The sequence below is a fragment of the Strix uralensis genome, chromosome 3, assembly GCF_047716275.1.
Source record: "Strix uralensis isolate ZFMK-TIS-50842 chromosome 3, bStrUra1, whole genome shotgun sequence".
Classification (NCBI taxonomy): Eukaryota; Metazoa; Chordata; class Aves; order Strigiformes; family Strigidae; genus Strix; species Strix uralensis.
Window position 1 is genome coordinate 3,894,504 of NC_133974.1, and position 24,613 is coordinate 3,919,116.

At 49.7% G+C, this 24,613-nt stretch overlaps 1 protein-coding gene across 1 annotated transcript; it reads right to left on the minus strand.

The window, feature by feature from the left end:
* Positions 1 to 313: 313 nt before the first annotated feature.
* FAM167A (family with sequence similarity 167 member A) lies at positions 314 to 22,989 on the minus strand. The gene is made up of 3 exons (XM_074864669.1): positions 22,643 to 22,989; positions 13,524 to 14,065; positions 314 to 3,804 (listed from the first exon to the last, which is right to left on the minus strand). The coding sequence occupies exons 2-3, from the start codon at positions 13,893 to 13,895 to the stop codon at positions 3,541 to 3,543; spliced, it is 636 nt and encodes a 211-aa protein (XP_074720770.1). The 5' UTR covers positions 13,896 to 14,065; positions 22,643 to 22,989; the 3' UTR covers positions 314 to 3,540.
* Positions 22,990 to 24,613: the final 1,624 nt, after the last annotated feature.

Here is a 24,613-nt window from a genome sequence, read left to right on the forward strand (position 1 = left end):
TGGCTCACTAACAAAACAACACCTAACATAAAAGAGTGATTTTTTTTTTTTTTTGGCTTTCTTTCCCGTAGTTTTGTCCAAATACACAATAAATGCACTCACCTTAATTTCTTCCTATTTCCTCCATGCTGCAAAGCAGAGCAATTGCTGATGGAGCCATAGGGGTGTCCCAGTGATGTGCGTGGTTAGAAAAACCTGACTGGAAACCTTGCACACCTGTAAACCTTGAACACACCAGACTGGTACTTTCCCAACCATGTGCTTCCAGGCAGAGCTGGAGCCACTGAACACAATGAGACACCAGAGGCAGAAATCAATACAGACATTATTTTATAATTAAAAAATTGTGCATTTCGATGAACAGCTGGCAGTTATTACCATCCCCCATTCCACTTAATGCAGAAAATACATGTCTGGAACCCAGACATCTGATATTTCTAATGCCATATATAATGGCCTACTCAGACTGTGCTTGTACTAACCTCCTGCATTTGGGTACCAGACAAGAGCCCAAAGGCAGGTCCACCCTATAAGCTGACTCTAGCTGATCCTAGAGAGAGCCAGTCCCCCTCTTTCAAGGCATTATTTTCACTGAAAATTTATCACTGCTATCTTTTGATCGAAAATGCCTCTGAAAATCAACATGTGGGACATGAATTGATTTCTTTTTTATTAAAAAAGTAAACAAAGAAGAATTTTAATGAGATTTTTTTTTTTTCTTTTTCAAGATGTCCATGGGGAGATAAGGCTATTTCTCTACTAGTAAACTAAACGGCATCGTGGCTCATTGTCTTGTCCAGAGGCCAGCTGACAGTCTGGACAAAATTAAACCTCACCACCTGGGCAGCACAAGATTCAGCACCCAGGCATGGTACTGGTTAACTTACAGGTATAGATAGAGTTCCAGTGCCCCAAATACCTCCTTTTTTAGCAGAAAGAAATGATACTCAGTGAACTTTGGAGTGGGAGGCATCACTGAGGGATTACGTACTATGGGAGACAGAGGACTGAACTCAGCTCCAGAGTGCCCTACCAGTCCCCAGCTCCATGTGGCTATGAACCCCTTCGTGACGTTAATTTGTTCCTCCCACAGAGACATGTTCAGGCAGATGAACTATTTGTATTCTCTGCATCGACCTAAGCTCTCTGTGGAAACCCCAAGTCTTGAAGCCTTATTGGATCTTCCCAGGCATGGCAGAGTCTCACCAGATTCTGCTTCATGTCATGTTTAGGAACAAAGACATGGGTCCACCACTCAACCTCCTGAGAGAGGGATCCTGCGGGCTCACATAGAATCATAGAATGGTTTGGGCTGGAAGGGACCTGAGAGATCATCCAGTTCCAACCCCCTGCCATGGGTAGGGACACCTTACACTAGCCCATGTTGCCCAAAGCCCCGTCCAACCTGGCCTTGAACACTGCCAGGGAGGGGCCAGCCACAGCTTCTCTGGGCAACTTGTGCCAGGGCCTCACCACCCTCATGAGGAAGAATTTCTTCCTCATGTCTAAGCTAAATCTACCCTCTTTCAGTTTTAAACTGTTACCCCTCGTCCTATCCCTACATTCCTGATCAAGAGTCCCTCCCCACCTTTCCTGTAGCCCCTTTAAGTACTGGAAGGCTGCTCTAAGGTCTCCCTGGAGCCTTCTTTTCTCCAGCTGAACACCCCCAACTCTCTCAGCCTGTCCTCACAGGGGAGGTGCTCCAGCCCCCCGAGCATCTTCGTGGCCTCCTCTGGCCCCGCTCGAGCAGGTCTGTGTCCTTCTGATGTTGGTGCCCCCAGGGCTGGACACAGCACTGCAGGGGGGGTGTCACCAGAGCAGAGTAGAGGGGAGAATCCCCTCCCTCGACCTGCTGGCCACACTTCTCTTGATGCAGCCCAGGACACAGCTGGCTTTCGCGGCTGCAAGTGCACATTGCTGGCTCATAGTCAGTTTTCCATCCAATAGTCCCAAATCCTTCTCTGCAGGGCTGCTCTCAGTCCACTCATTGCCCAGCCTGTATTTGTGCTTGGGATTGCTCCAACCCATGTGCACACACACACACCACTTTATGCACACACAGAGTTTACAGACACAGTCAGGCACAGGCACATCAACACAGACACACAGCTTTCAGCTCAGTGCTGGCAGCTGGTGCTGTGTGGACACAGTCACGTTCACTCAGCCACAGAGCTCTCTGCTCGGGCACGTGCTGGGGCTATCCGTTGAGAGATTGTACCACACTGACAGGGTCAGGAGTGGTGTTGGCACAGGAGCGAGAGCCTAAAGGCACCCACACTCCCTCTAGACAGACTGCCTGGTGTCCCAAGATTGCCATGGCTAGATCTTTTGAGTCCCTGCCCTTGCTGGGCTACACCACGGGTGTCTCTGGCCTCTGTGCCATGCACAGGCAGGTGTGCAGCTGTGTGCACTGAAAGGCAGGAAAATATAGCATCCATCTTACATACTGCCAAGCAGGGAGGGAATCCTGTGTTTTTACTGCAAGTTCAAAGCTCATCGCAGCAATATTTCTCTCTTTAATATTATAGTCGCACTTAATGTTTGTTACACAAAAGTCCCTTTTCTCCTCCTGAAGTTCCTTTCTCTGATGGATGTCTGTTGCTACAGAGAATCCAGGATTTGCTGGTGCTGCTGTTGTGGGGAATGTCAGACTGGGGTGATTTCTCTGATATGAGACATCTTGGGCGTAATTTACCTCCTTTTACTGCTTGCGGGGGTAACCACATGGTGTCTTGTGACCACTGCTGACAGCAAAATCAGAAGCACGTATTGCTCTGGGTATAATTCCTAGGGCACACAGGTGACTTCTGGCTGGAGTCTCTATATAAATGTGTCCATGATCTGTCCATAATTTATACCACAAGCAAAATTAAACTAGAGTACACCGGACTCAATGGAGCAAGTGAATAAACACGTCTTCTCATCACTTCTTGGGGCTGCATACCGTTTAATGCACAGTACCTCACCTCCTGGAAGGGCTCCTTTCTAATGAAAATCAGCTTCCCACCTGAAACAGTCCCCTGGATCCTGCGCTTGGGTCAGCAGAGGCTGAGGACTGATGCCCAAGGAGACAACCATGGAGGAGAGTGACTTATTTTCTGAAGAGACAGCTCTAGCCTGGGAGGAGGTAAAGGGGAAGGGAGAAGGGATTTTGCTGTGCTTTGTGGCTGATCTTTGATCTCCTCCTTTGATTTTTGAGTACAACCAGCCACAGTGGAGCTGTGTCTTCTTAGTTACTGTGGGGGGAAGAGAAGGAGAAGGGACTTCACAAAGGAGCAGGCTAAGTGCACATGTTAGGTTCAGATGCTCTCCACGCTTCCTCCATGCAGGTCCCATCTTCTCAACAAGCATCTCTGGACCATCTCAGTGCCCAGCTCTGCTGCTCTACCCTGCCACCAAGACCAGCTGTGGGTTCCCTGTTTGCTCCTGTTCCCTCTGCTCCTCTTTGGCCTCTTTTCACCCAGCGTCAGGCAGAGAGAACCCTGGTGCTGCCCAGTCCTCTCTCTCTTTCTCCCCCATCCTTCCCTCTTCTTCCCCACTTCAACACAGCGAGAACCGGCGGGAGTTGATGTTCATCTTGGTGACCCCAATGAGCTTGAGCGGTGTGGAGAGGCTGAAGGAGCTCATGAGGGGGAAGTCACAGAAGAGGTCGGAGAGCTCGTCCCTCTCTTCCAGCTCGTACGTGGCGTCGTTGAGCATGCGCTGGTGCAGGTGGCAGGTCTGCTCGATCTTCAGCTTGTTGATGTCGCTACGAAGGCGCATGAGCTGCCTTGCAAGCTGCTGGTCCTGCAGGCGCATTTCTGCCTGAAACACAAGATGGAGGACGGGGAGAGAAAAGGGTATTGGCAAGGACACAACAAATTTGCTTATCATGCTGCTCCCTGCTAATGGGAAACGTAACTCAGCTAGATCTGATACACCATTGCAAAGGAAGGGAGATAGGAATCTTCCAAGCCAACAATGCATCCCAGTCAAATACCAGCTCAGGATGGTTAATTTTCAGCATTCAGGAAGTCTGTGCCAGCTCAGGTTTTCAAGAGCACGGGGAAACTGGATTTAAAGCCAGCCATGCGAAGGATGTTGTCTTAGGTATCCATCAGCAAGGTTTCCAAGCCTCCATATCAACCTTAAGCAAAGCCCAAATTAATTTTGCTCATAAGGGAGCAGCCACAGTGAGAAGTAGCAATTAGAGGTGGAAAGGAGCAATTAGAAGAACCCCAGAGAACCGATCCCCAATTACTCGGCCCGAGTTTCCAGTCTGCATAAATCAGAGCTGGTTCATGACAGCCAGGAATGCGGCCCTCCACATCCCCCATGGCTTATCTTGCTGGTTTGAAGTGGCTCTTGGGATGGGACCTCCATGGTTTCCCACAGGAGAGAGAACAACTATCCTGCAGGCTAATGAGCTAAGTGTTTAGGAGTAGTTTTTTTCTCCCCTGGCACCTAACTTCAGAAGGTGGAAGATTCAGAAGTGATGAAAGAAAAGGGCTTTTTTTTTTTTTTTTTTTTAATTTCAACTTATAATTAAGCATAAAATTTATTGCCACAGGATATTGGAGGTCATGAAGGAAGGAGGTGAACACTTGGTGCAAGAATCAGCTTTTGTCTGGGGAACAGAAGCAGGCAGAGCTAGAACAACAGATGCTGAGAAAACAATCCCCATGTCTCACCCCACTTCCCTCCTCACAGAAAAGCAACAAACCACAAAAGCCACAAAGAAAAGAGAGTGGTGGGAGAGAAGCTGAACAGCTCTTAGTAAACTTTGTGGCTTAAATCTCTCCGTAAGTGCTGGAGACAAGAAGGGAGAAAACTGGCTGGAAAACAGTCCTGGATGAGATGTCTTACATCTTTCCCTGGTGTTGCCTCCATCACATGACATGAACTGACACTAGAAAGAGACCCCTGGCACCAAGCCTCCTGATTTTGTTTTGTTTGGTTTTGGCTTTTTTTTCCTCCCAGTGTCCCCCTGGGTATGTACTGTCCTCACTGACTTCTCAGTGCATGAGACAATGACCTGAGCTCATCTCCAGCTGCACTGTGGAGCTGCCCTGACCCCAAATCCATCCTTTACCTCACTCCTTTGATTTGCATCCCTGGTTTCCTGGCTCCCTGTGGTTTGAATGAGCTCAGAAACAGACCCAGACTACATCTACAGCAATACATTAAATAGTGCATTGCAACACAGCGTCTCCACTTGATCATGAGCAAGGTCCTGGCATCCTCTGAGCTGAGGCCAGCTCTCATAGTTCTAAGCAATTCCCCACAGGCATTCTTCAGGAGTTAACATAGATGGATTTATCCTCAGTAGGCATTTGGGATACAGTCATCTTGTCTGGATTTTAACAGCATGGATGTGGTCAGACCATACTGGTTTGCCTCCAGGCCTGAAAATGAGCTGTTTAGTTTACAAGTACAGATGTAGCTTTGGGGGGCAGAGGATAAATTTATTCCTGGTCTGGTGGCTCATGCATCAAACTGCAGAAGGGAAGGGAGGAGGGAAAATTACCCTTGGGAGGCTCTGCAGGTGGCCACAGTATTTCTGCAAGACCTTTATGATGCCTAATGCATGGGCTGCTGCAACAAGGCTGTCAACCAGAGCATCCTCAGGGTTGCTCCAGCTTGTGGCATAATCCCTCCTCCTCCAGGCAATGCCTCCAAAGATGTCAGGATTGCCCCTTGCAGCATTGCTGGTCTCACAGCAAGGTGAAGCAGCCACTGTAGGAGTTTGAAGGGCTTGGAGGGAAGCCTGGCTCCGCTCCAGCTGTTTTCTGCTGCTTTTGGGAAGCCCTTTGCAATGCTGTGATCAGAGCCTAAGCCGAGAGCTGACAGGAGTATAATGAAAGTTAATCTAAGCCAAGCAAGGCTTTTATCACTCTTGCACCATGAAGGCATCCTGAAGGACCTTGCCTGGTGCTCTCAGCCAGCAATGGGACTCCAGCTTGGTTGTCTGGAGAGGATTAAGCCACCTTTGTACAAATCTCAGAGTCTCTCTCTCTCTCTCATGAAATCTCTCTTGAATTGTTGGCAGGGTTGTGGCCATTTAACTTCTTCAAAAAAATCACTATTTCCTTGCAGACCTTGTAGCCTGTGCCTCCAGCAGAGTAATGCCACTCGGCAGGTTTTTCTTCCCCCACGTGAGTTGCAATGAAAAAAAAAAAACAAAAAACTGTTGATATTTTTTCCTGTTTCACAGTGAATACTGCATCTTGACATTTTATCAGGAAGGCGATCGTGGGTGTTATTGAACTGACCCTTGGTTGTCGTTTCTTGTCAGTTTATCAAGCTACATAAGAAATGTCAACAAATGCTTTCATTAAAGGCTTTGAGGAATGTGAGATAAAACTCCCAAAACTCAACATCAAAAAGTGTTTAAAAATGAATTACGAGGCCATTGTGGAGAGGGATGTGAGTTGGAGATTGCTATTTTTCCCTTGCAAGCCAGCTTTTCGCTTGCATTTGACCAGTTCTTGCTGTCCCTATCTTTTGAGGAAACCTTCCTGCTTTTGTGCAAACTGGAAGACAAAGGCCTCCAGGTCATGTCCTTCAGGTGCTCAATCTCCAGTCACCCTTCCTTACCCCCATTGGACCTGCTGGCCCTGGCATTTGCTGAACCAGCTTCTTCTGCAGCCACATGGCCTGTAGGGTGGGGGCAACGTGGCATGAGGCAAAACCACCACCCATCTACATTGATCATCGAGGCTGTGACACCATCTTAGACACAGCCCTGCCTGACAGCAAGGGTGACCTGTTGGATGTGCACCATCAGCCAAGGCTTTCCCAGGGGGATAAAGTCCTCTTCTGACCTCCAGGAAAGAAAGGTATATGGGTGAGGAACAAAGCCTGGCAGTGGTTGACTAAAGGATGACATGCACAATGAGGAGATGGCACAGGGGATGAGGGTTGTCACTGCCTGTGCCCCTCAGCAGGCCCCCTCAGCTTCTCGAGGGCTCAGGAGTGCCTTACACGGTGATGGGTCCCATGGAGGTCCAGGAGGCGATGGCTAGGTAGGGAGCAGAGCACTAAAGGCCCCACTGTGGGCAGGAAGGGTGGGCTGCTCTGCAGGTTATGGCCTCTCTTGCTCTTCCTGCTCATCACCAAGGCTTGTCCTGAGATGCAAACACCCTGTCTTCCCTCCATGGACTTGTCCTGTCAAATCTTGCTTTGTTCAAAACCACTCAGAATAGTAGCAGAATTTGGGTCTGAACCCAGAAATTCTCATTCTCCTTCTCTTTCCCAGAGGTTCCTCATGAATACTAGAAACATTCAATCAGTCCCATGCTGAGGGCCAAACCATCTCTAGAAGTGATTAATGATGTCTTTTTAAAAGGAGCACAGCAAAACTCCACAAAGCTTCCTGGAAAGAAATAATGGGATTAGAGGTGTCACATCATGGGAAGACGTGGGATTCTGGTTTGCACAGCTCATCCACAGGGCCAGTGACCACAGCATAACTCCATGCACCAGTTCATCTGTGTGAGATGACAGCATGATCCCACACACTCTGTGCAATGTCCTGGAGAAACCCACGGGGACCACCCAGCAGAAGCTGTGCATTTTGCTTCCTTCAAGTCTCACACACCAAATGCAGGAACAGCCTCAGGTATGTCTTGCTCACACGAACCACTTTTTAACACAGTCTGCCTCTTTCTGCACACCCAGCTCCAGCAGGCAAAGAGCTGCTTTTCATCTGCATGGTTGGAGCACGCTGCTGGGATGCACAAGCTGCTGGTTTCAACTTCTCCAGGTGGAGGGGGAACTAAACCCAGGTCCTTCCTGGCAGAGGAGCTACTGCAACTCCTAGGCTGAATCACAAAGTTGGACCACAGAGGCCCAAAGGAAGGCCAGGAAAGATTTTCTGTTTGGATTGAGCCTTAAAGTCTCCCAGGGATATTTAATATGGGGAGCGAGAGAAAGTTTTGGATGCATCCTTGCCTGCCGGCCAGTCTAGGTCGCTTAGCCCAAATAAGTAGTTCAGGGTGTAGCCTAGACTTGTCTTCAAGTTTGCCTTAACTGTATGGTCATGGAGAGGAAGAGCAATAATGTTCTCATTGCCAAAGGTCCATCTCCCTGTGTTGTTATGGGGGGATGTATCAGCAGAGACCACCTCATGGCATGGAGGTGTGGAACTCCTTGGGACCTCTTTCCAAAAGTGAAGTGCCCCGTGGACATCATCCCAGTCTGTGGTCCATGAAGCTCAGGGTGATAGTCCATGGAGAAGAGACTGCTCCCATGAGGCTAGTCCTTTTTATTTCCAGAAGATCAAAAGAAACTTAAATCTAAACCGTTTCTTTCCTAACTGAGTGCAGCCACTTGGATTCAAACACGGAGAAGCACAGTCAGTTATTAGACCCTTGCCAAACACTTCAGAGAAGTCAGTTAAGTCTGTGTTTTGGTTTGAGGCTTCATCTTCAAAGGTGCTCAGATGCCACCCTACCATGTCTAATTTTAGATGCTCACACCCTTGTGGTGCAGCCCACAGCCCCAGACGAGGTATCTAATCTCCTTCTGCAGAGCCTGGGAGTTACACACCACCAAAGTCCAGGATACCTTTGTCAGCTGACACATGCAGAGCCTGATGTGGGTCCCAAATCTCATGCTTCTTCAGTGTTGAGTTTAGTCTGTGTTGACTCCCTCAGAATAGATCATATGACCATTCCTGAGGGAGGTAATTACCTTTGTTTTTTGTTAAATTATGGGGTGCTAAAATGCTTCCAGGACTGGGAATTCTGTACCCTGGAGAAAGCCCACTGACAGAGGAAAAGCCTGGCAGCTTAACATCTCAGTGAGGTGAACAGAGGGACATCTCAGTGGGCTTGCACATGGGATTACACAGGAGAGAGCACATAATTTCTCAGAGCTGCCCTTACATCTCTTCTACGTGCCTAAATCCACATCCACCCCAAGAAACTTCCTCTCTCTCCAAAACAGGGTGAATGTCGCTTGGGGACAGTCCTGTTGTGTGATAATTCCTAAACTGTGCCCCTGTTCTAGCATTTTAACACTAGAGATGACCCTGCTCTGGTGCCTGTGCCCACGTCCTTTCACTGCTTTAAATAAAAACACAGAAAAATCCTTCCTGGACCTGCTGTGTAGCAGAGGACTTCCAACGCAGGCCAGTCTCCATCATCATATCCATGCTTTAGAGTCCTTCTCCTCCTCTCCACCTCTGAACAATCACAGAGCAATCTGCAATGAGGCTCATGTCAACACTGTTTTGGTGCCACATCATTGTTTAAATTCACTGAAGTACTTCTTCAGCCGGTATCAGTATCCCAGAGATAATAGCAGTTAATATTTAATAATAAATGTCTGACCAACAGGACATAGGTGTTTTACAGTTTCCCAGGGAAGAGCATCAGACATTTGTGTTCCTTTTCAAGAGTCTTTCCTGCATTCTGGCTCACACACCTCAGATTTCAGTGCCTAACACTGATGAATTTGAGACAAAAAGCATATTTTCCTACTGGAACAAAGTCATAACTGTTCTAAGATGTCCCAGCTCATAGCGGAGTTTTGTTCTTTAACCACATTTAGGAGGAAAAGGACTCTGAGGGCTTAATTTTTGAATGTGTAAACATTTGTTCTGACAACTTTCATAAACAAAGAAGAAAATACAGTCTGACCACTCTGATCCTTGGGTCTGTCACCATAGCCTGGCTGGTGGTGGCTTCACTTTCAGTGTTGATGAAGAGCAGCCACACTTGACAGCGCAAAGGCAAACACGAGGGCAAAGGAGAGGCAGAAGGAGTTGGGGAGGAAAGTGCTGCAGCCCCGGGGCAGTTCAGCACATGCTGAGTGCTGCAATTTGCTCGTACACCTACACAGAGCCTCAGTGCAAAAACAAGAGCAGGAGTTTGCATGTCTGAATAAATCACCTTCTCGGGGCCAGATTCTCAGCAGGTCCCAGCTGACGTGGCTGGCTGGAGCTCAGTGGGCATATGTCAGTCCTGTAAACCAGGGCCAGGACTTGATGTGCAGAATCAGGTCCTGGGACAGGTCATGTGGGGTGAAAGACCAAAAACAGCAGATGCACAGTAAGACCTTGGGTTTGTCCTTCACTACTGAACAGGAGGAGACTGAACCCGCCTGAACCTGGACCAGAGCAGACTGGAGACACGGATGCAAATTCCTTGCAGCATCGGATGACCCCTTTTGTGAGAACTGGGAGTAATCCTTCAGATTTTACAGGTAACTTTAATTTTAAAGCTGGGCACTCCTGGACTATCACATGACAAAGCAACTAATCCATGCCATGGCCTGTTCTGTAGCACCATGGCCAAGGGGAAGTTTGGGCATACACATACTACTAAATTCACTTTGCTGCCACTACTGATTTTGGCTGGGATAGAGTTAATTCCAAAATTGGGTGGTCCCATACAAATTGCTTGTTGGGAACAGTCCCCAGCATGTACAAACTGCTGAAGCTCTAACTGTTTGGCAGGGTGCTATCTGGTACGAGCCAAGACCATGCTGGGGCCATGCTGTTGAAATAACCCAGCCTAAACACACTGGTAGCTGTGATGAGGGTTGAACAGTGTGGGTGATGGAGCTGCACGCACTGCATCACTGCATTTCATTCAGTAAGGACACGGGCTGGTGTACTTCTTCCCTGCATAGAGATCTCCACATACACCATCTTTTGCCCTTTCGTTGGATAGATGAATCCTACATACTCTAAACTGACTTCTCATGAAAGACTGTGTAGAGTGAAGGGAGAATTCACCCTGCAGCAGAGGACAGCATGGCAGAGGCAGATTTCATCCCAATTATGACTACTGGATCATTTTTGGATGTTCTTGAGAATGTTGCCCAGGATACTCAACACTTGCTTGGGGTAAGGCTGGGTTGCGTGGTGCTCCCTGGTCTGTGGTCTCCTACGTTAAATCAGACCAGAAGGATTGATTGCCTGCTTAGGGTGACCCTACACAAGGTGTGGGGTGTTGGTGTGCTGCCTGGTTGCCCCAAGCAGGGTGCTGCTGAGGGATGCTGCCCTTTCTGGCCTTGGCTCCTGCCTTAAGTAAATATATAAACTTAGACATAACCATATCCCGCTATGAGGCATTCCTGATTGCTTTACTGTGACAACATGAGGATAAACGAGGAAAAATCCTGGTTGTGTTGGGATGTGTGGAAGCTTGTTCATTTATTTGAAAAGAAACTGGGTTTCACCCTTGAAATGTAATGTGAAATGCATCTTTTTGTTCCAGCATCCTGTGATGGGATGGCCTTGCTGTGTTCTCGCTGTTTGCTGGCAGCTCTTACCCAACAATAGTGCCTCCAACATAGCTATTTAGCTGTGTGGTCAGTCAAATATATGCTCTCTCTTTTGGGGAAATTGTTCTAAATTACATGAGGCATGTCCAGATCCAGCAAAGACTGGTATAATTAAGAGGCAAGAAAATGGAAAGTGAGCAAGAATTAGGGTTTGCTTTGCCCTTTTTCTTCTTTAATTTAAACTTTTAGTTTTTGTCAGATGGTGGTTTATATACCACACCCCACTCTAAAGGGTACAACTGGGCTCTGAGACTTTTTATACTTCTACACGGGCAGAAACTGAAAGCACAAACCTAACGTTTTAAAATCTGGGGCTCTGAGAAGGTAAATCTGCTTCTTACTGTCTTTGGGCATCTTGAGATTCGGGGCTTACATCAAGCGCACTGTGAATTTAAGATTGCATCACAGATACAAGCACGGACCCAGATTCAGGTCTCAGATTTGGAGCTGAGATTCTCCAGAGCGCTGAGTGATTTTTGGAGATCAGCTCAAAACTCTTCCTAAGAGTCCTGGATTCCTGAAAGCACTGCACCCACCTTCTGAAAGCCTGAGGAACAACTCAATTGCGAAAACTGTGACATCCAGAACCACCTCTACAACTAACTTCTCTAGAGATCAATCTAGATGGGTGAATACAGCAAGGGCAATAAAAAGTTGACAAATAAATATTATATAAAGCAAAAGTTGCAGAGAATTTTTAAGAACTATTATTCATTGTTGCACAATGTTTTTCTCTAAGACTTTCAGTGCTTATCAAAAGGAAGGCATTTGCACTGGAACATTTTCACAAGTGCGCCTGAACCGCAAGTGATGTCCCAGTCCCCTGGGACCCTGTTGAAAATATTGCTGCTGTCAATAGAGTTGCAAATGCTGGTGGGACTCACAGGCAAACTTCCAATTAGGCAACAGAAACAAAGTCACGTGACATGAGTTGTTTCCAGTCATGTGGGCCAAAAAATAAAGATTTTTTATTCCAGTGAGGAGAAGGGAAGGATCACGGGTCTTGGTGTCTGCTTGCTCCTACACTTGTGAAGAGCACTGGGACTCATTCTCCAGGCCTAAAAACAGCTGCCCTGATCTGGTCATGTCCATCCTGTTGACATGCTGTGGCCTCCAGAAAAGATGTGCTGCATCCACGCTTCCTCCTGGGAATTATCCCCAGGCTGTGCTGACTCCTGAGCTGGGTTGGGATCTGCTTGCATCAGCACTAGCTGGCCCAGGCCAAATTTGTGCGAAAGACCATGATGGCAACATAACATATAAGCTTCCAGAGCCCATGCCCTGGCTTTGTGTGCTTTCCTAGCATAGGTATAGCATTTTTGTCTTGTCTTTCTCTCTGCAAATCTGCCAGTTCATAAATACCAGAAATAAACATGTGTAAGATAGGGCCCAAGGTTGGGATGGGAGGATGATGGAAATGTGGACCAGCTTCTAGTGAAGCAGGAACCAACACATGATGAACCTGTAAGAACTGGATGAGGAGGGGTCTGAGATAAGGTTCCGGCGTCATGCATACAACAGAAAAAGGAATATTATTCATTAGATGGTTTGAAGCAAAAGGAAACACTTGGTCTCACTGTGCAGAAATGACTTGGGGGAAGCAAGTTACCACAAGACCTTATAGAGAGTTATGAGTTTAAAAAAAAAAAAAAAAAAGGAGGGGAATTAGGCAAACACTTGGAGGTTAGATCGACTAATGACTGTTAAATGCAGTGGTCAGCACACAGTCTCCCGCTGAGGGAGTTCCTAAACCACCAACAGCCACAAGCTGCAAGAGGAGATCCAGGGGATGTATCTAGTCACGCCTCCTTCCTACAGCCCTGACGAAGCATCCCTTCCCGATCCCCACCAGAGGTGGGCTATTGCACCAGCAGTGCCCATGTATACGTGGTGTATTCATACCTGCTGTATTCATCTCAGCACTGAGATACAATTAGAGAAGCAGGGGAGGGGGCAAACTGCTAAAAAGTCCTAACTAGTGCAACCATATTTCCCCAGCCTGCTGGATGACAGCAGGGATGCTCACATGGACCCAGCTCCTTCTCTGAGGTTATGGTGCTCTGACATTTGCCTTTTCCCTTCCTTGGGCTGCTCCTGCTCCCACCAGCCACCAAAACTGCAATGATTGATTGTTGTCTTTTCACCTGGGATTGAAGGCAGGTAGGAACAAGGAGTCACTTGTTTCCTCATTTATTTTTTTTTCCCCTCTTGAAAATTGTGCTATCTAACAGGGACAGGAAACCACTTACCAGTTCCTTTCTGAGCCATGTCAAAGCTTCGTCAATGCTCTCAAAGCCACCTATTCTCCCTGAGGTAAGAGTCACCTTGTCCTGGGCAGGGCTTCCATTGAGGTGCAGCTGTACCTTCCTCAAGGGGACAGGCTCCCCCATGGCCTTTTTGGCCTCGGTTGCCTCCTCCTCTCCCGCTGGCTGAGGGCTCTTCCATGCCTGCTCCTCCAGCTTTGCCTTCCACTCCAAGTAGGATGGGCGCCTGGTCTCCAGTCTCAACTTCTCTGTCAATGCCTTGAGGCTTCTCAGATGGTCATCAGGAGGAGCAGCACCTCCAGAGCCAGTATCTGTGTTGTCCAGAGCCTCTTCTATTTGGATTTTGGGTAGAGACATCCTCTCTGGAACTCAAAGAGCATAGGTGTGTGTTGCAAAGGGCCAGGGATGAAGGTGGGAAACCCTCAGGGCTGGACCAGCTCCTGCAGTGTGACAAACGCAGCCCCTTGGAGGAAAGCTGCAGTGGCAGTGGCTGTTGCTCAAGCACCGCGCTGTCCCTGGAAGAACACCTAGAATAAGAAGCAGAGGGTTGGTTTCCAGTTTGAGAAGGAAAAGGGAGTAAAAAGGGAGAGACAGCTCTTGCTGCAACAGAGGGAGCAAGGGCTTTAGGAGAGGCACAGTGCCAAGGTGCTCCTAGGGAGTGTTACCTCACCTCAGCTATCTGACTGCTTTTGGGGCAGGAACAGACAGGCTCTAGCTTTTAGGGAAGCTCTGGTTACCTACATCTCCAGTCTTAACTCAAGGGGCCATAAAAGGGTTGCCAAGGAGTCCAGGACACATTCACAGACCCATCTGGAATTGTTTCACACAACTCGACGTCCTCCGGACACAGCAATGGCTGTTGCTGGGGGTTGGGGTGTCTATTCATGCTGTTTTGCTGCTTTTCTGGCTGGCAAACCTGTATCTTTCCACTTGGACAAAACAGGACCAGGTGAAGTAAGACCACTCAAACTTCTCCCTAGAGTTTGAGGCAAAAGGAGAGCTGGGAAAAGTGGCTTCCCCCCCCGCCCCCGTTTTACATATTTGTGTTTAGGTCGAAGTTTGCTAAAGATGCCAATCTGCAGCCATAAGATCTGTCCAGGGGGCTCAGGGCAGGAGCCTGGTCCCCAGGCAAGTGTGGGCAGTAGCTGGGGTGCTGGCATGGTTTGGGTTCAGATACCTGCACTCAGGGAGACTTGGACTTGCAGTTTTCATCCTTGGCCATGTCCTGTCTGCCCATTGGGAACGGTCCCCTTGAAAACACGCTGGTGGAGGAGAAGCCAGAAGCTTCCTCCCGGCTTCTCCTTCTGCCACCGCATGTGGACTCAGAGAAGCTCTGCCCAAAGCTGGTATAGCAAACCGTGGGACCTAAAGCAACAGAGGACTCAAACAACTCCGCAAGAGTTAAGCTCAGGCAGCTTCTGCATTCATTTGCTGGTAGGATCAGATAAGAGACTTTCTCAAGGTCGTATGCTCATCTATGGCTGAGCTAGGAATAGATCCAGAGCTCTCATCTACACATTGAACACAAAACAAAATACTTTTTTGCCTGCCTGGTAACATGCCCAGAAAGACCAGCCAGGACGTATGCAGCTTTCTAGCAGGATGCACTAAACCACAGCAATATGAGTTACTCAGCCATTCTTTTCCCTGCTATTTGCACCCACAAAGACGTGTGTAACTCTGAAATCCAGACCATAATTATGCCTCTTGAACCTTTTCAGTAAGAAGATTCAGTTTAAAATAAACACCAACTGAGAGTAAGATTTATCCCACAATTGTGTGCAGGCACATGAGCTGAACGAGGAGTTGATAATATACACACAGACAGTCTGGGGGTGGAGAATTAGTCATGTTACGGTCTTGTTCCTGCTCCCATTTATGTTAATGAGAGTTTTACGGTGAGCAGGAGCAAACACAGATACTATATCAGGTTGAAGCCAACAGCTCTCATTCCTGGAGCAGCAACAATTTTCCTTCTTCTGTTGAAAAACAGATTGTATGGAGGGGAAAGCAGAGGGCTGCCCTGTCAGACAGTCAGGTCCTGCACCAGCTCTTGCACAGATGCTCTACAGAGCTGAGGGCATGTCGATGAAAATTTCACTTGCCTCCAGCTCCAGCCTACTGAAATCAATAAAGGAAAACACCTAATGACTTAAAAACCCTCACCTCCGAGCTCTTTTTCTGTCCTTTGAGGTGGAGATTGGTAGGGGTGGTCAAAACCAGAAGCCCAGCAGAGTCTGCTGCAACTCCACACTGGGCTACTGGATTTGGTAACCCCTAACAAAGATAATATTTTTATTGTAAAGCTGATTTTTCTGAATGCCACAGCTACAAATCAGAGCCCCCACAAACCCTTGTCTCTTCAGCATATATAAAATCCTCAGGGTGGAAAAAGGCCCTGGCTATTTGGGCCCTGAGTACAGCTCAGTTAGCATTTACAGCATCAGACTATGAAAGCACAACAGCATTTTGTTTGCCACCACCCCGCTGCCATCTCCCCTTCCCCCTCACCGCCTCCCAGCAGCTGTGGAGGGATTTGATTTTTCTGCCCCGAAAGCCGCGCAGATCCAACCCATCCTTCACCTCCTCCCAGGTGCAACATGAAACCTCTCATTCACTCTGTAGGGACACCCCCTAAATAGACACGTCTGTTCCCCAGCCTGTCCGAACTTAGAAATGACAGAAAGCAGCTGCCTCTAATTTCCTATCAATATCTTGGACTTGGATCAAAGACCTGTTGTAGAAAAAGAGATGTGAAACTGTTAAGCGTGTGAAAAATGTCTGTGTGCGAGGCTGTAATACAAACCTCTTCGATGCCTGAGAGCTACCTAATTCCCAGAAACAAACCTGGCCTCTGGTTCAAGTCAACAGAAGTCTCCCAGTCTCCCAGCCCCAGGCTCAATTTTCCCCTAGGCTGGCAAGGGAGTTTAAGTGATTAACCCCTGACTTGTCTTCATTATCACATTTGCCAGGCTCAGGGCATTCATTCTATGCCTAAATAGGGGTAACAGGAGTTTGACACCAAAATGGGGTGAGGGTCTGCTCCCACCTCACTAAGACCCTTTGCACAGGGGCTTCCCCCTTCCCTTTTGTGAATCCTACCAATCCTGAAGGCAGATCAGGTCACTGAGGCAACAAAAAAACCTTTCGCTTCTTTGTTGAGTTAGGTTTCCATCAGGGAAAACAGCTTAACTGACCTACCCTGCCAGCTGTAACGCAAAGGGATTAGCAGAAACATATGTCCAGGATGGAGAATAACAGGACTGTCAAACTGGATTGTGTGTGAAGTCCTACCATGCCAAGACTCACGGAGCTGGCATGCCCTGAGGCTTGGCTTTTGCCTGGTTACAGGTCAGCAATGCAACTCCTGCTCTCTCCCACGCCAGACACACCTTGTGAAGCTCATGGGTTGTCCTGTGCTCTAAGAAACCAGGTCCAGGAGCACAATCTGCCACCACAACTTCCCTCTGCAGCCATTCCTCCAACCCTGAAGCAGATGCAGAAGACCTGTCCCCATCACACACTTCATGCATTACAGCAGGGGATGAGGAGAACAGTGTGAACATCCCCTGAAAAAAACAGGTGTGATGGGGTAAGGAGGCAAGGGGAGGTGTACAGGGGTGTGAGAAAAAGCTTCACTTCATTGTCACTGATGATGGATACAATTCAGATGTGGTTCATGGTCTAAAGGGAAGTTGCACAAAATGATACTAGACACAGCCTTTTAGCCTGTGGGAAATTTATGTGCCTGAGAAGTTTTATACATCTGTACTTTCCCCATCAGCTTTGAACATGAGGCATTCATGAAGCAGCATTGGTTGGTGTGTGCCAGGCCAGGCCAGCACAGGTACAGCCTGCTAAATTCAGGGATGTAAATAAGGGCACGTGGTGCTTTGGAGGGTCACAGACTGAGGAGCAAGAAGTCTAGGAGAAGAAAGGAAATAAAGAAGGGAGAAACGCTCAGGATGGAAATGGATGGGAAAAAGCAGGATAAATAAAACAATCAGCCAAAGCAGAGGTGTGGGGTGGAAATTATTTTTCTCCCTTCACTATTCCTAGTGGACTTCAGCTTACTGTAATATCATTTTTTATTACAGAGGAGCAGCAGTGATTGTAAGAGTCTGTATTACTCTGCTTGTCTATTCTCTGAGAAGAAAAAAACCTCAGTATGAGACAAAGCCCAGCTGAGGGAAGCCGTTTTGCAGGATGAAGGGGTGCCTGCATAGCCCACGGATGACATTTCTGGAATGGGTTAAACAGGGCTGAGGTAACGGCTCAGCCTGTTAACAGCATTTAAAAAGCACTTCAGCCTCCTTTATGCCTCAGTTTCTCCCTCACTGAGTAGGCAGTTCATGCCACTGAAAAAAAGAAAAAATAAAATAGGAAAAAGAAAAAAGCTCTGAGGATCTGCCTCAGATCTGTACAGAATTCACCTCCGGTATCTTCAGGTCTCTCGACCTCATCTGGGTGCCCACGCTCTCACTGTAATCAGTGCAGGGGCACTCTCCTACAAAAGAAAACTCTAGAGTAAATCGCATCTGCTAACATCGTCACTGAGCTCCACAGGTCGCAGTGGGTGAGGAGGACCCTGAGCCTGGAACTGTGGGCTGAAGAAACACCGAGGTGGATGGAGAGGTGGGGGGGGATTGCGCCCAGTGTGCATATCCCATGCAGGGAGAGCGGTGTTTGTTTTCCTTCTCAGCACAGCACAAAGACAGGGATGGGGGGAGGACGGCTGACCCCCCCCCGAGGTCTGCAGCAGGTTGGCAGCGGGGCAGCGAGGAGGAGATGCCTGTGCAAGGGGGTTGCCATAGCAATGGAGTAAGGGAGGACTCCAGCTGCTGCACGGTGGTGGATGGAGGCTCCTGAGCATCCTCCAGGCAGTGGAGATGCTGAGGTCCAGGGCAGCAGGTGAGGGAAGGAGAGACCCATCTGGGTCAACTCTGCAGGTCCCTGGAATTCCCTTCCAGGAAGGCTGCACATGAATCACTCATTTCCCCATGCCAAAATGACCTCAGGAAGGGAGCTGATGTGCTTGTGGGTTTTGGTGAGCTTGGGCTCTTCCTCACCCTGGGGTCCCCTGCCACAGCCCCCCCAAGCAGCACGGCTGCAGCGTGCTGCTCTGCACAAGGCTCCTACAGAGATGGAGAGTAAATCGCTCCCCCCGGCCATCCCCCTGACTCAGAGGAGAGCCGATCTCCCTGGGTTATATTACCCAGCATTGGGCCACCCAATCCTTTTCTGTGGCACCTGAAATCTGCTCCTGCAGAAAACTGATCTGGTTCCCAAAAGCCTTTCTCGCCTGTCCCAAAGTGACCTTCAGCCTCTCTCCCCCCAAAAGGAGAAGACTCCAGCAGCCTGAAGATCCACCTGATCCTGAGGTCAGGACTCCCCCCAGGGCAGAGGCCCCTGCGGAAACTGGTGCTGTCAGGATCAGATGCTCTCTGCCTGCTCATCATGGTTGGGGCAGGATGGAAGGGGGTCTGCCCATGCAAGGCTGGGGGGGTCATGGCAGAAGCCCCAGCCCTCAGTTAGTGCCCACTGGACATAGCACCCACGGAGAACTCCTGGCTATGCTCATGTGGGCTGTAAGCTTGTCCCTTCTTCCAGGGACGAGGTGATGACACTGAAACAACCAAGCTGGGTATCACAAGCATGGAGACGCGTTCATGTCTGGTAACTTTACCTTCAGGCCTCCTTGCAGGGCTGCCCACATTGACTGTGTCCCTTCACTCCCTCACAGACCTGACTTCCAGCCTAATACATGAGAAAAGCCCAAGGAGGAGACCAAGTTTCTGTCCATGGGTTGATCCAGAATGCAATGTTCTTGCAGGCATTTGAGGAGGTGGTCACAGAGCTGCCCCACTCAGTGGGATCAGATATGGGGTACAGCACCCAGCTTAATGGGATCCTGAGTGCACCTGGACACTCCTGTCCATTTACTGTCATGAACAAACCCCCAGAAGACCTTCCAGACAGCTTGGATGCTAAGGTCAGCAGCGGGGAAGCAGCCCTTCCTGCTTCAGCCCTTCGGATGTGGACACGACATTCACAGATACATGGGGGGAAAGAGGGAAGAAGTGGGGCTTCCCACTCATGTATGACCTGGAGCAGGGTGAAGGTTCCCCCTGGCATGTCCTTCTGCCCAAATAACCTCCAGAAAAAACCCCTAAACACTGCAATGAAGGGAGGAGGGGAGAGCAGTGGGGGACTGCAGAAAACCCGCCAGCCTGACAAGAGTGGAGCAGAAGTGCAGAGATAAGAGGGGACCAGTTTGCACTCCCTGCCCTAAGGTACTTCTCCCTGGCTGATCTCCAGCATCACTAGTAGAGTCAGAACCTGTTTCAATAAATACATCTGTACCTTCCTGGCATCTTATCCCTCCTGCGTCCCCTGCACAAAATCCTTGCGAGGAAGCAAGGCTGAGATTGCTGCCTGCTTCAGATGGACCCTAGCAGCTCCATTTTCAGAGCAGCTCAGCTTCCCTTGATCAGCAGATTTCCAGCGGTTGTGTGGAAATCCTGCATGAAGATAGGCATTGCCAGATATTTGACATTCCCGCAAACCAGTCTTCCAGTGAGTGGGAAGTATTAGCAAACTGGCAAGCTGGACGGGGTCAATGCTTTCAGCCCATCAGTCAAAATCAGGTGTAATTACTCTTCAAGAGAAAGGGATTAAGCAGCAGTAGCAGCAAAGGCAAGTTTACATCCTCTTGGTGAAGACACCCTGTCCACCCTAGTCATGTTCTGGTAAGGTCTGTTGAGGTGAAGGGACCCATGGATTATGGGCAAGGGTTGCTTCTCCATGCACTGCCCCAGGGTCCTAGCAGGTTTTGGGACCTAATCTTGGAGGTGGCACACCTAACCTGTCCCCAGAGATGACCCCAAAGGACCTGTGGCTTGACAGAGCCAGTTCGTTCCCTTCTTTTCCCTGCTGCCATCCCAAGCACAGCTGTGTTTCAGCAAGGAAAGAGCAGACAGAGCAGACGGAGACCTCTGTGCCTGTGCACCCAGGGTAATGTGAAGGGCTGGGACTCGTTGGGAATGGGCCAGGTCAGGCTGAGAAATGCTCTCTTCTCAGGAGACAAGCACAGGAGTTATTTTTCCCTAAATGCAGCATGGAAGGCAGAAGGGTGTGTTTTCAGAAAAAAAACCCCTGTTTCTGTCTTTGCTGGGCTTCATTCTGCCCAGCACTGAGCTTACCCTCTGCAGAGACAAGTGCCAGGGCCAGCTCCCATTCAAGACCCCGAAGCTCCCAGTTAAAGTGATCGGGGGGAGCGGGGTCAGCCCCCCGTCGATCCCTTAATCCTCTTTACATGCTCCCTGTCCCATCCAATTACCCGCCTTGGTGGCTGCCCCAGCAATGATCGTAAAACCTCTGCCTTCTCCCACTGCTGAGCTGCACTTGGTTATTTAATATTATTTAAGGCGAGCTGGTTACAAACAGACCCCCCCCCCTCCCTTCTCCCAGAAAGGCTACATTACTCTGAGGCTGAGTATTTATTTTTTTTTCCTGCAGTGTCTCTGCTACATTTTGCAAACACCTAATGGCTGCGGAGCTATTGCAAAGCTCAGAGCCTGGGAGAAGCCGGATCCCTCCCATTCTGCTTTATTTTTGTGTTGTACAAATGGCCCTGTGAAGAGGTACCACTGCAATGGGCATTTGAAAGCGGAGGAGACCTGAGATGCAAATAACAGCAACAGCCCCAGTATGCTAAAATGATGGCTGGCAGAGAGAAAACCCACAGCAGCCAAAACAGGCTTGTTCCCGCTGGAAAGTGGGGAGTCTGTAGGATACAGGGGATGAGCAGACAAAGCCAAAGGACTCAGCTGGACACAGCTCCTCACTGGAAACAAGGCACTTGGTTTTCATCCATTTTGTCCCCCTCTCCACTAAGGTCCCTGATGTAGAAAAGCTCCAAAAAGCAGAGCAGTACCGAATAATACAGGGAGCATCACAGGAAAACAGGGAGGGGTCTCCTCAGCCCTGCGTGGGTGCCCGCTGTGGGAGAGGTGTCAGTCTGCATGGACTGGAGAGGGTGCAGGCTGTAGGATTTGGGTGGTGTGGGTGCAAGGGTGTGCATCGCACCAGGGCACACTGGCTGGGGTTGCACAAACACTTGTGCTGGGAGGGGTGTGGGCCGATGGTGTTATTTTAGCAATTAGCCCCAAGCTGTTATAAAGGGCTCTGAAGAAGTTCTGGGTGATTTTTTTATTTCCCCCTCCCTTCAGTGTTAACGTGAGCTGCAAGGGCCAGACCTGAGCAGGTGGAAACCTGCTCTGCTCAGCACACAGTGCCTGCTTCAAAAATCAAAGGTAGCTACGCCCTGCGAGGCCACCACGCTTCATCCCATTATGTCTGCGCTGCAAAAACCGACAAACCTTTCCAGGGCTCTTGGAAATCTCGGGGAGGGGGCAGAGGGAGCAACAGGTGATCGTCCCAAAACCTGGCCAGATTCTTCCCTGTTACACCTCATCCAGTGCAGAAAAACCCCCTTGAAGGTGGTGAGTACCCCCACCCCACTCCCAGCTGAGAGCAAAATCCACAAGCCTCATCGTAAAGCAGGACTCAAACCCTGCCCTGATTTCACACAGAATCACAGAATCATTCAGGTTGGAAAAGACCCCTGGGATCATCAAATCCAACCATCAGCCCGACTCTACAAAGTTCTCCCCTACACCACATCCCCCAACAGCTCATCCAAACGACCCTTAAACACACCCAGGGATGGGGACTCCACCCCATCCCAATCAACTGGGAGCTACCCTGCCGGCCATCTCCAGAGGATTTCGGCAAGGCAGGAGGTTGGGGTGGGGGGGACAGGGTGCAAGCCCCCCAGCCCCACCACGTCATAGCCAGCACACCAGTGCTGAACTTCACAATGGATGGGGGTCCCCATCGCCCCCACCCCGATGATCCCTAGGGATCTGGTCCTTGCTGCTACCCCATTCCGCGGGGGCTAGAAAAGCCGGGGGGGCCCCTCTAGCATGGGGCATCTCTCAGACAGCTCCTGCCCTGGGTGCAGCTGGGTGTCCCCAGGGTGGCTGTGCTCCCCCTTCACCCCAGCCCCATCATGGCCAAGCCAACGCGAGCAACAAACTTACCGGGGACCGAGTCAGAGGGAAGATTGCACGGACATCTTGGTTCCCTCCTTCTGCCTCGGGTCTCCAACTTGGTATTTGCAGAGCGGTGTCACCAGTGCCTCCAGGAGACTGTCTCATCCTCCTCTCTGTCTCGCTTCAGAAATCTCTGTGTGTGTGTGATTTTTTTTTTTATTTAAGGGACTTTTTTTTTTTTTCCAGCGGTTGCGTCAGGCCTGTTGCCTGGAGACAGGCGAGCTATTCCAGTTTGAGCTTTTCAGTCCAGATTTCCTCTCTCTCTTTCATTCATACCACCAAGCCCTGAACCTACCTCCCACCAAGCAATAACCCTGGAGAGACCTGAAAGGGAGGAGCTGCACAGCCTGGGTCCTAAACATCCTCCGGCTCTGGCACCCAAACGAGGGAGGAGGGGTAGCGATGCCCTCGGCGTGGGTAACAGGGATGAAGGGGTGTTGTTGAGGGCAGGGACCCAAAAGACTTTCAGGAGATGCCCGGAGAGCTGGTGCATTCCCAAAGGAGCCTGTGGCTCTTCCCGACACGAATTGGGCTGGTGTCCCCGCGGCTGTTCCCGTTGCACGCAGTGGAGAGCTATGAGCCCTTCTCCAAAGGAGCCTGGGGTCCTCTGGCGCTCGGGAGAGATTTGGGATAACGTTTTCCAGATGCCACGGCTCGCCCAGGGGTCAGCGTGTGTGTGGAGGGGGAGTTTTGCAAGGCTGCATCAGCATCCCCGGGATGCCCTGGGGTGGGTATCTCGGGGCACCGTGGTTAGTACCCGCTTGCTGGCACCATCCATCTCCGGACAGAAACCAGCTCAGAAACCAGCCTTTGCCTGTCTTTTGTCCTGGGAAAGCGCCTGTTGCTCCCACGTCTCCCCCAGTGGGACTGGAAACGATTTTAACTGCTTCCAAGGAGGGACTGATAGAGGCACGTGCCCCAGCTGCTGGCTGACTCGGGGCCAGAAGCAAAGGCAGGGGACAGAGGGGGTTTCTTTCCTTCACCAGAAGCTGACGGTTAACCCCTTGAAGCCTGGGGACAGCTCTCAAAAGAATCTCACACACCCGTCCCTGCGTGCAGCTTATTGCACATCGGGTGTCTCAGTACCACTGGCCGTGTGTGCGAACCTGGTCCTGTGAAGGGTTAAGGTTGGCCATCAACACCTAATCATCCAGGCCCCTTCCCACATTCAGCTTTTGTGAGAGAAACCTCCTCACAGCCCTTTTTTTTTTTTTTTTTTCCCCTTCTCCTGCCTAAACCATCCCTCCTCTCCCCCACGGGCATCGGGGAGAGATTTACAGCCCTTTCCTGAGTCTGGCATCCCAACAAAGGCCTTACAAAATGCATGGCAGGGCTGGGATTTCCCACCTCCTTTCAAATGACAGCCAGACCAGGGGTGCTACAAACCCCCCCAGTAATTTAGAGTCTGTGCCTGTACAGCACCAAGTGTAGGGGGAGCGAGAGCCCTGTGAGATGCAGCAGTGCAGAGTCGAAGAGTGAAGAACAGCATTTTCACATTTCTGATGCAAATGCAATTTTAAAAATTATTTTTTCTTTGCCAGCACCCCTTTTTGTCAGATTTCAGATATGCATATGCAAACTCAGTCTGGTGATCAGCTCTTGCTGTGCTGCAGGCGGGCACCCCACGGCTTGCACTCGCCCTTCCTGGGGCTGCTGACGATGGAGAGGGAGTGGGGAGATGGAAGAGCTGTTCCCTTCATGCTAAAACCATCTGACACATCTACAGCTGCATTTAAGCTCTTAGCAGTAAACGGGAGGCTCAACATTTCCTGCAACATCTCATCAAAACAAAAACTGGGCCTATCCCCATGAACCGAACGGCGTCAGGAAACGGGCACGGGCACAGAAGCCTGGTGAAACACAGTCCTCAGTCTGGTTTTGACGTGGGATGAGCAATCCCGGGACATGGCTCAGGAATGAGCAAGACCAGGGCCCCTTCCCGACAGACAAGTTGGATGC

Excerpts from the sequence above, each read along its gene's own strand:
- FAM167A (XM_074864669.1), bottom strand. The coding sequence starts at position 13,895 with ATGTCTCTACCCAAAATCCAAATAGAAGAGGCTCTGGACAACACAGAT. Across the intron at positions 3,805-13,523 it reads CATGGCTCAGAAAGGAACTG|GCAGAAATGCGCCTGCAGGA; the intron begins GTAAGTGGTTTC and ends CTTGTGTTTCAG.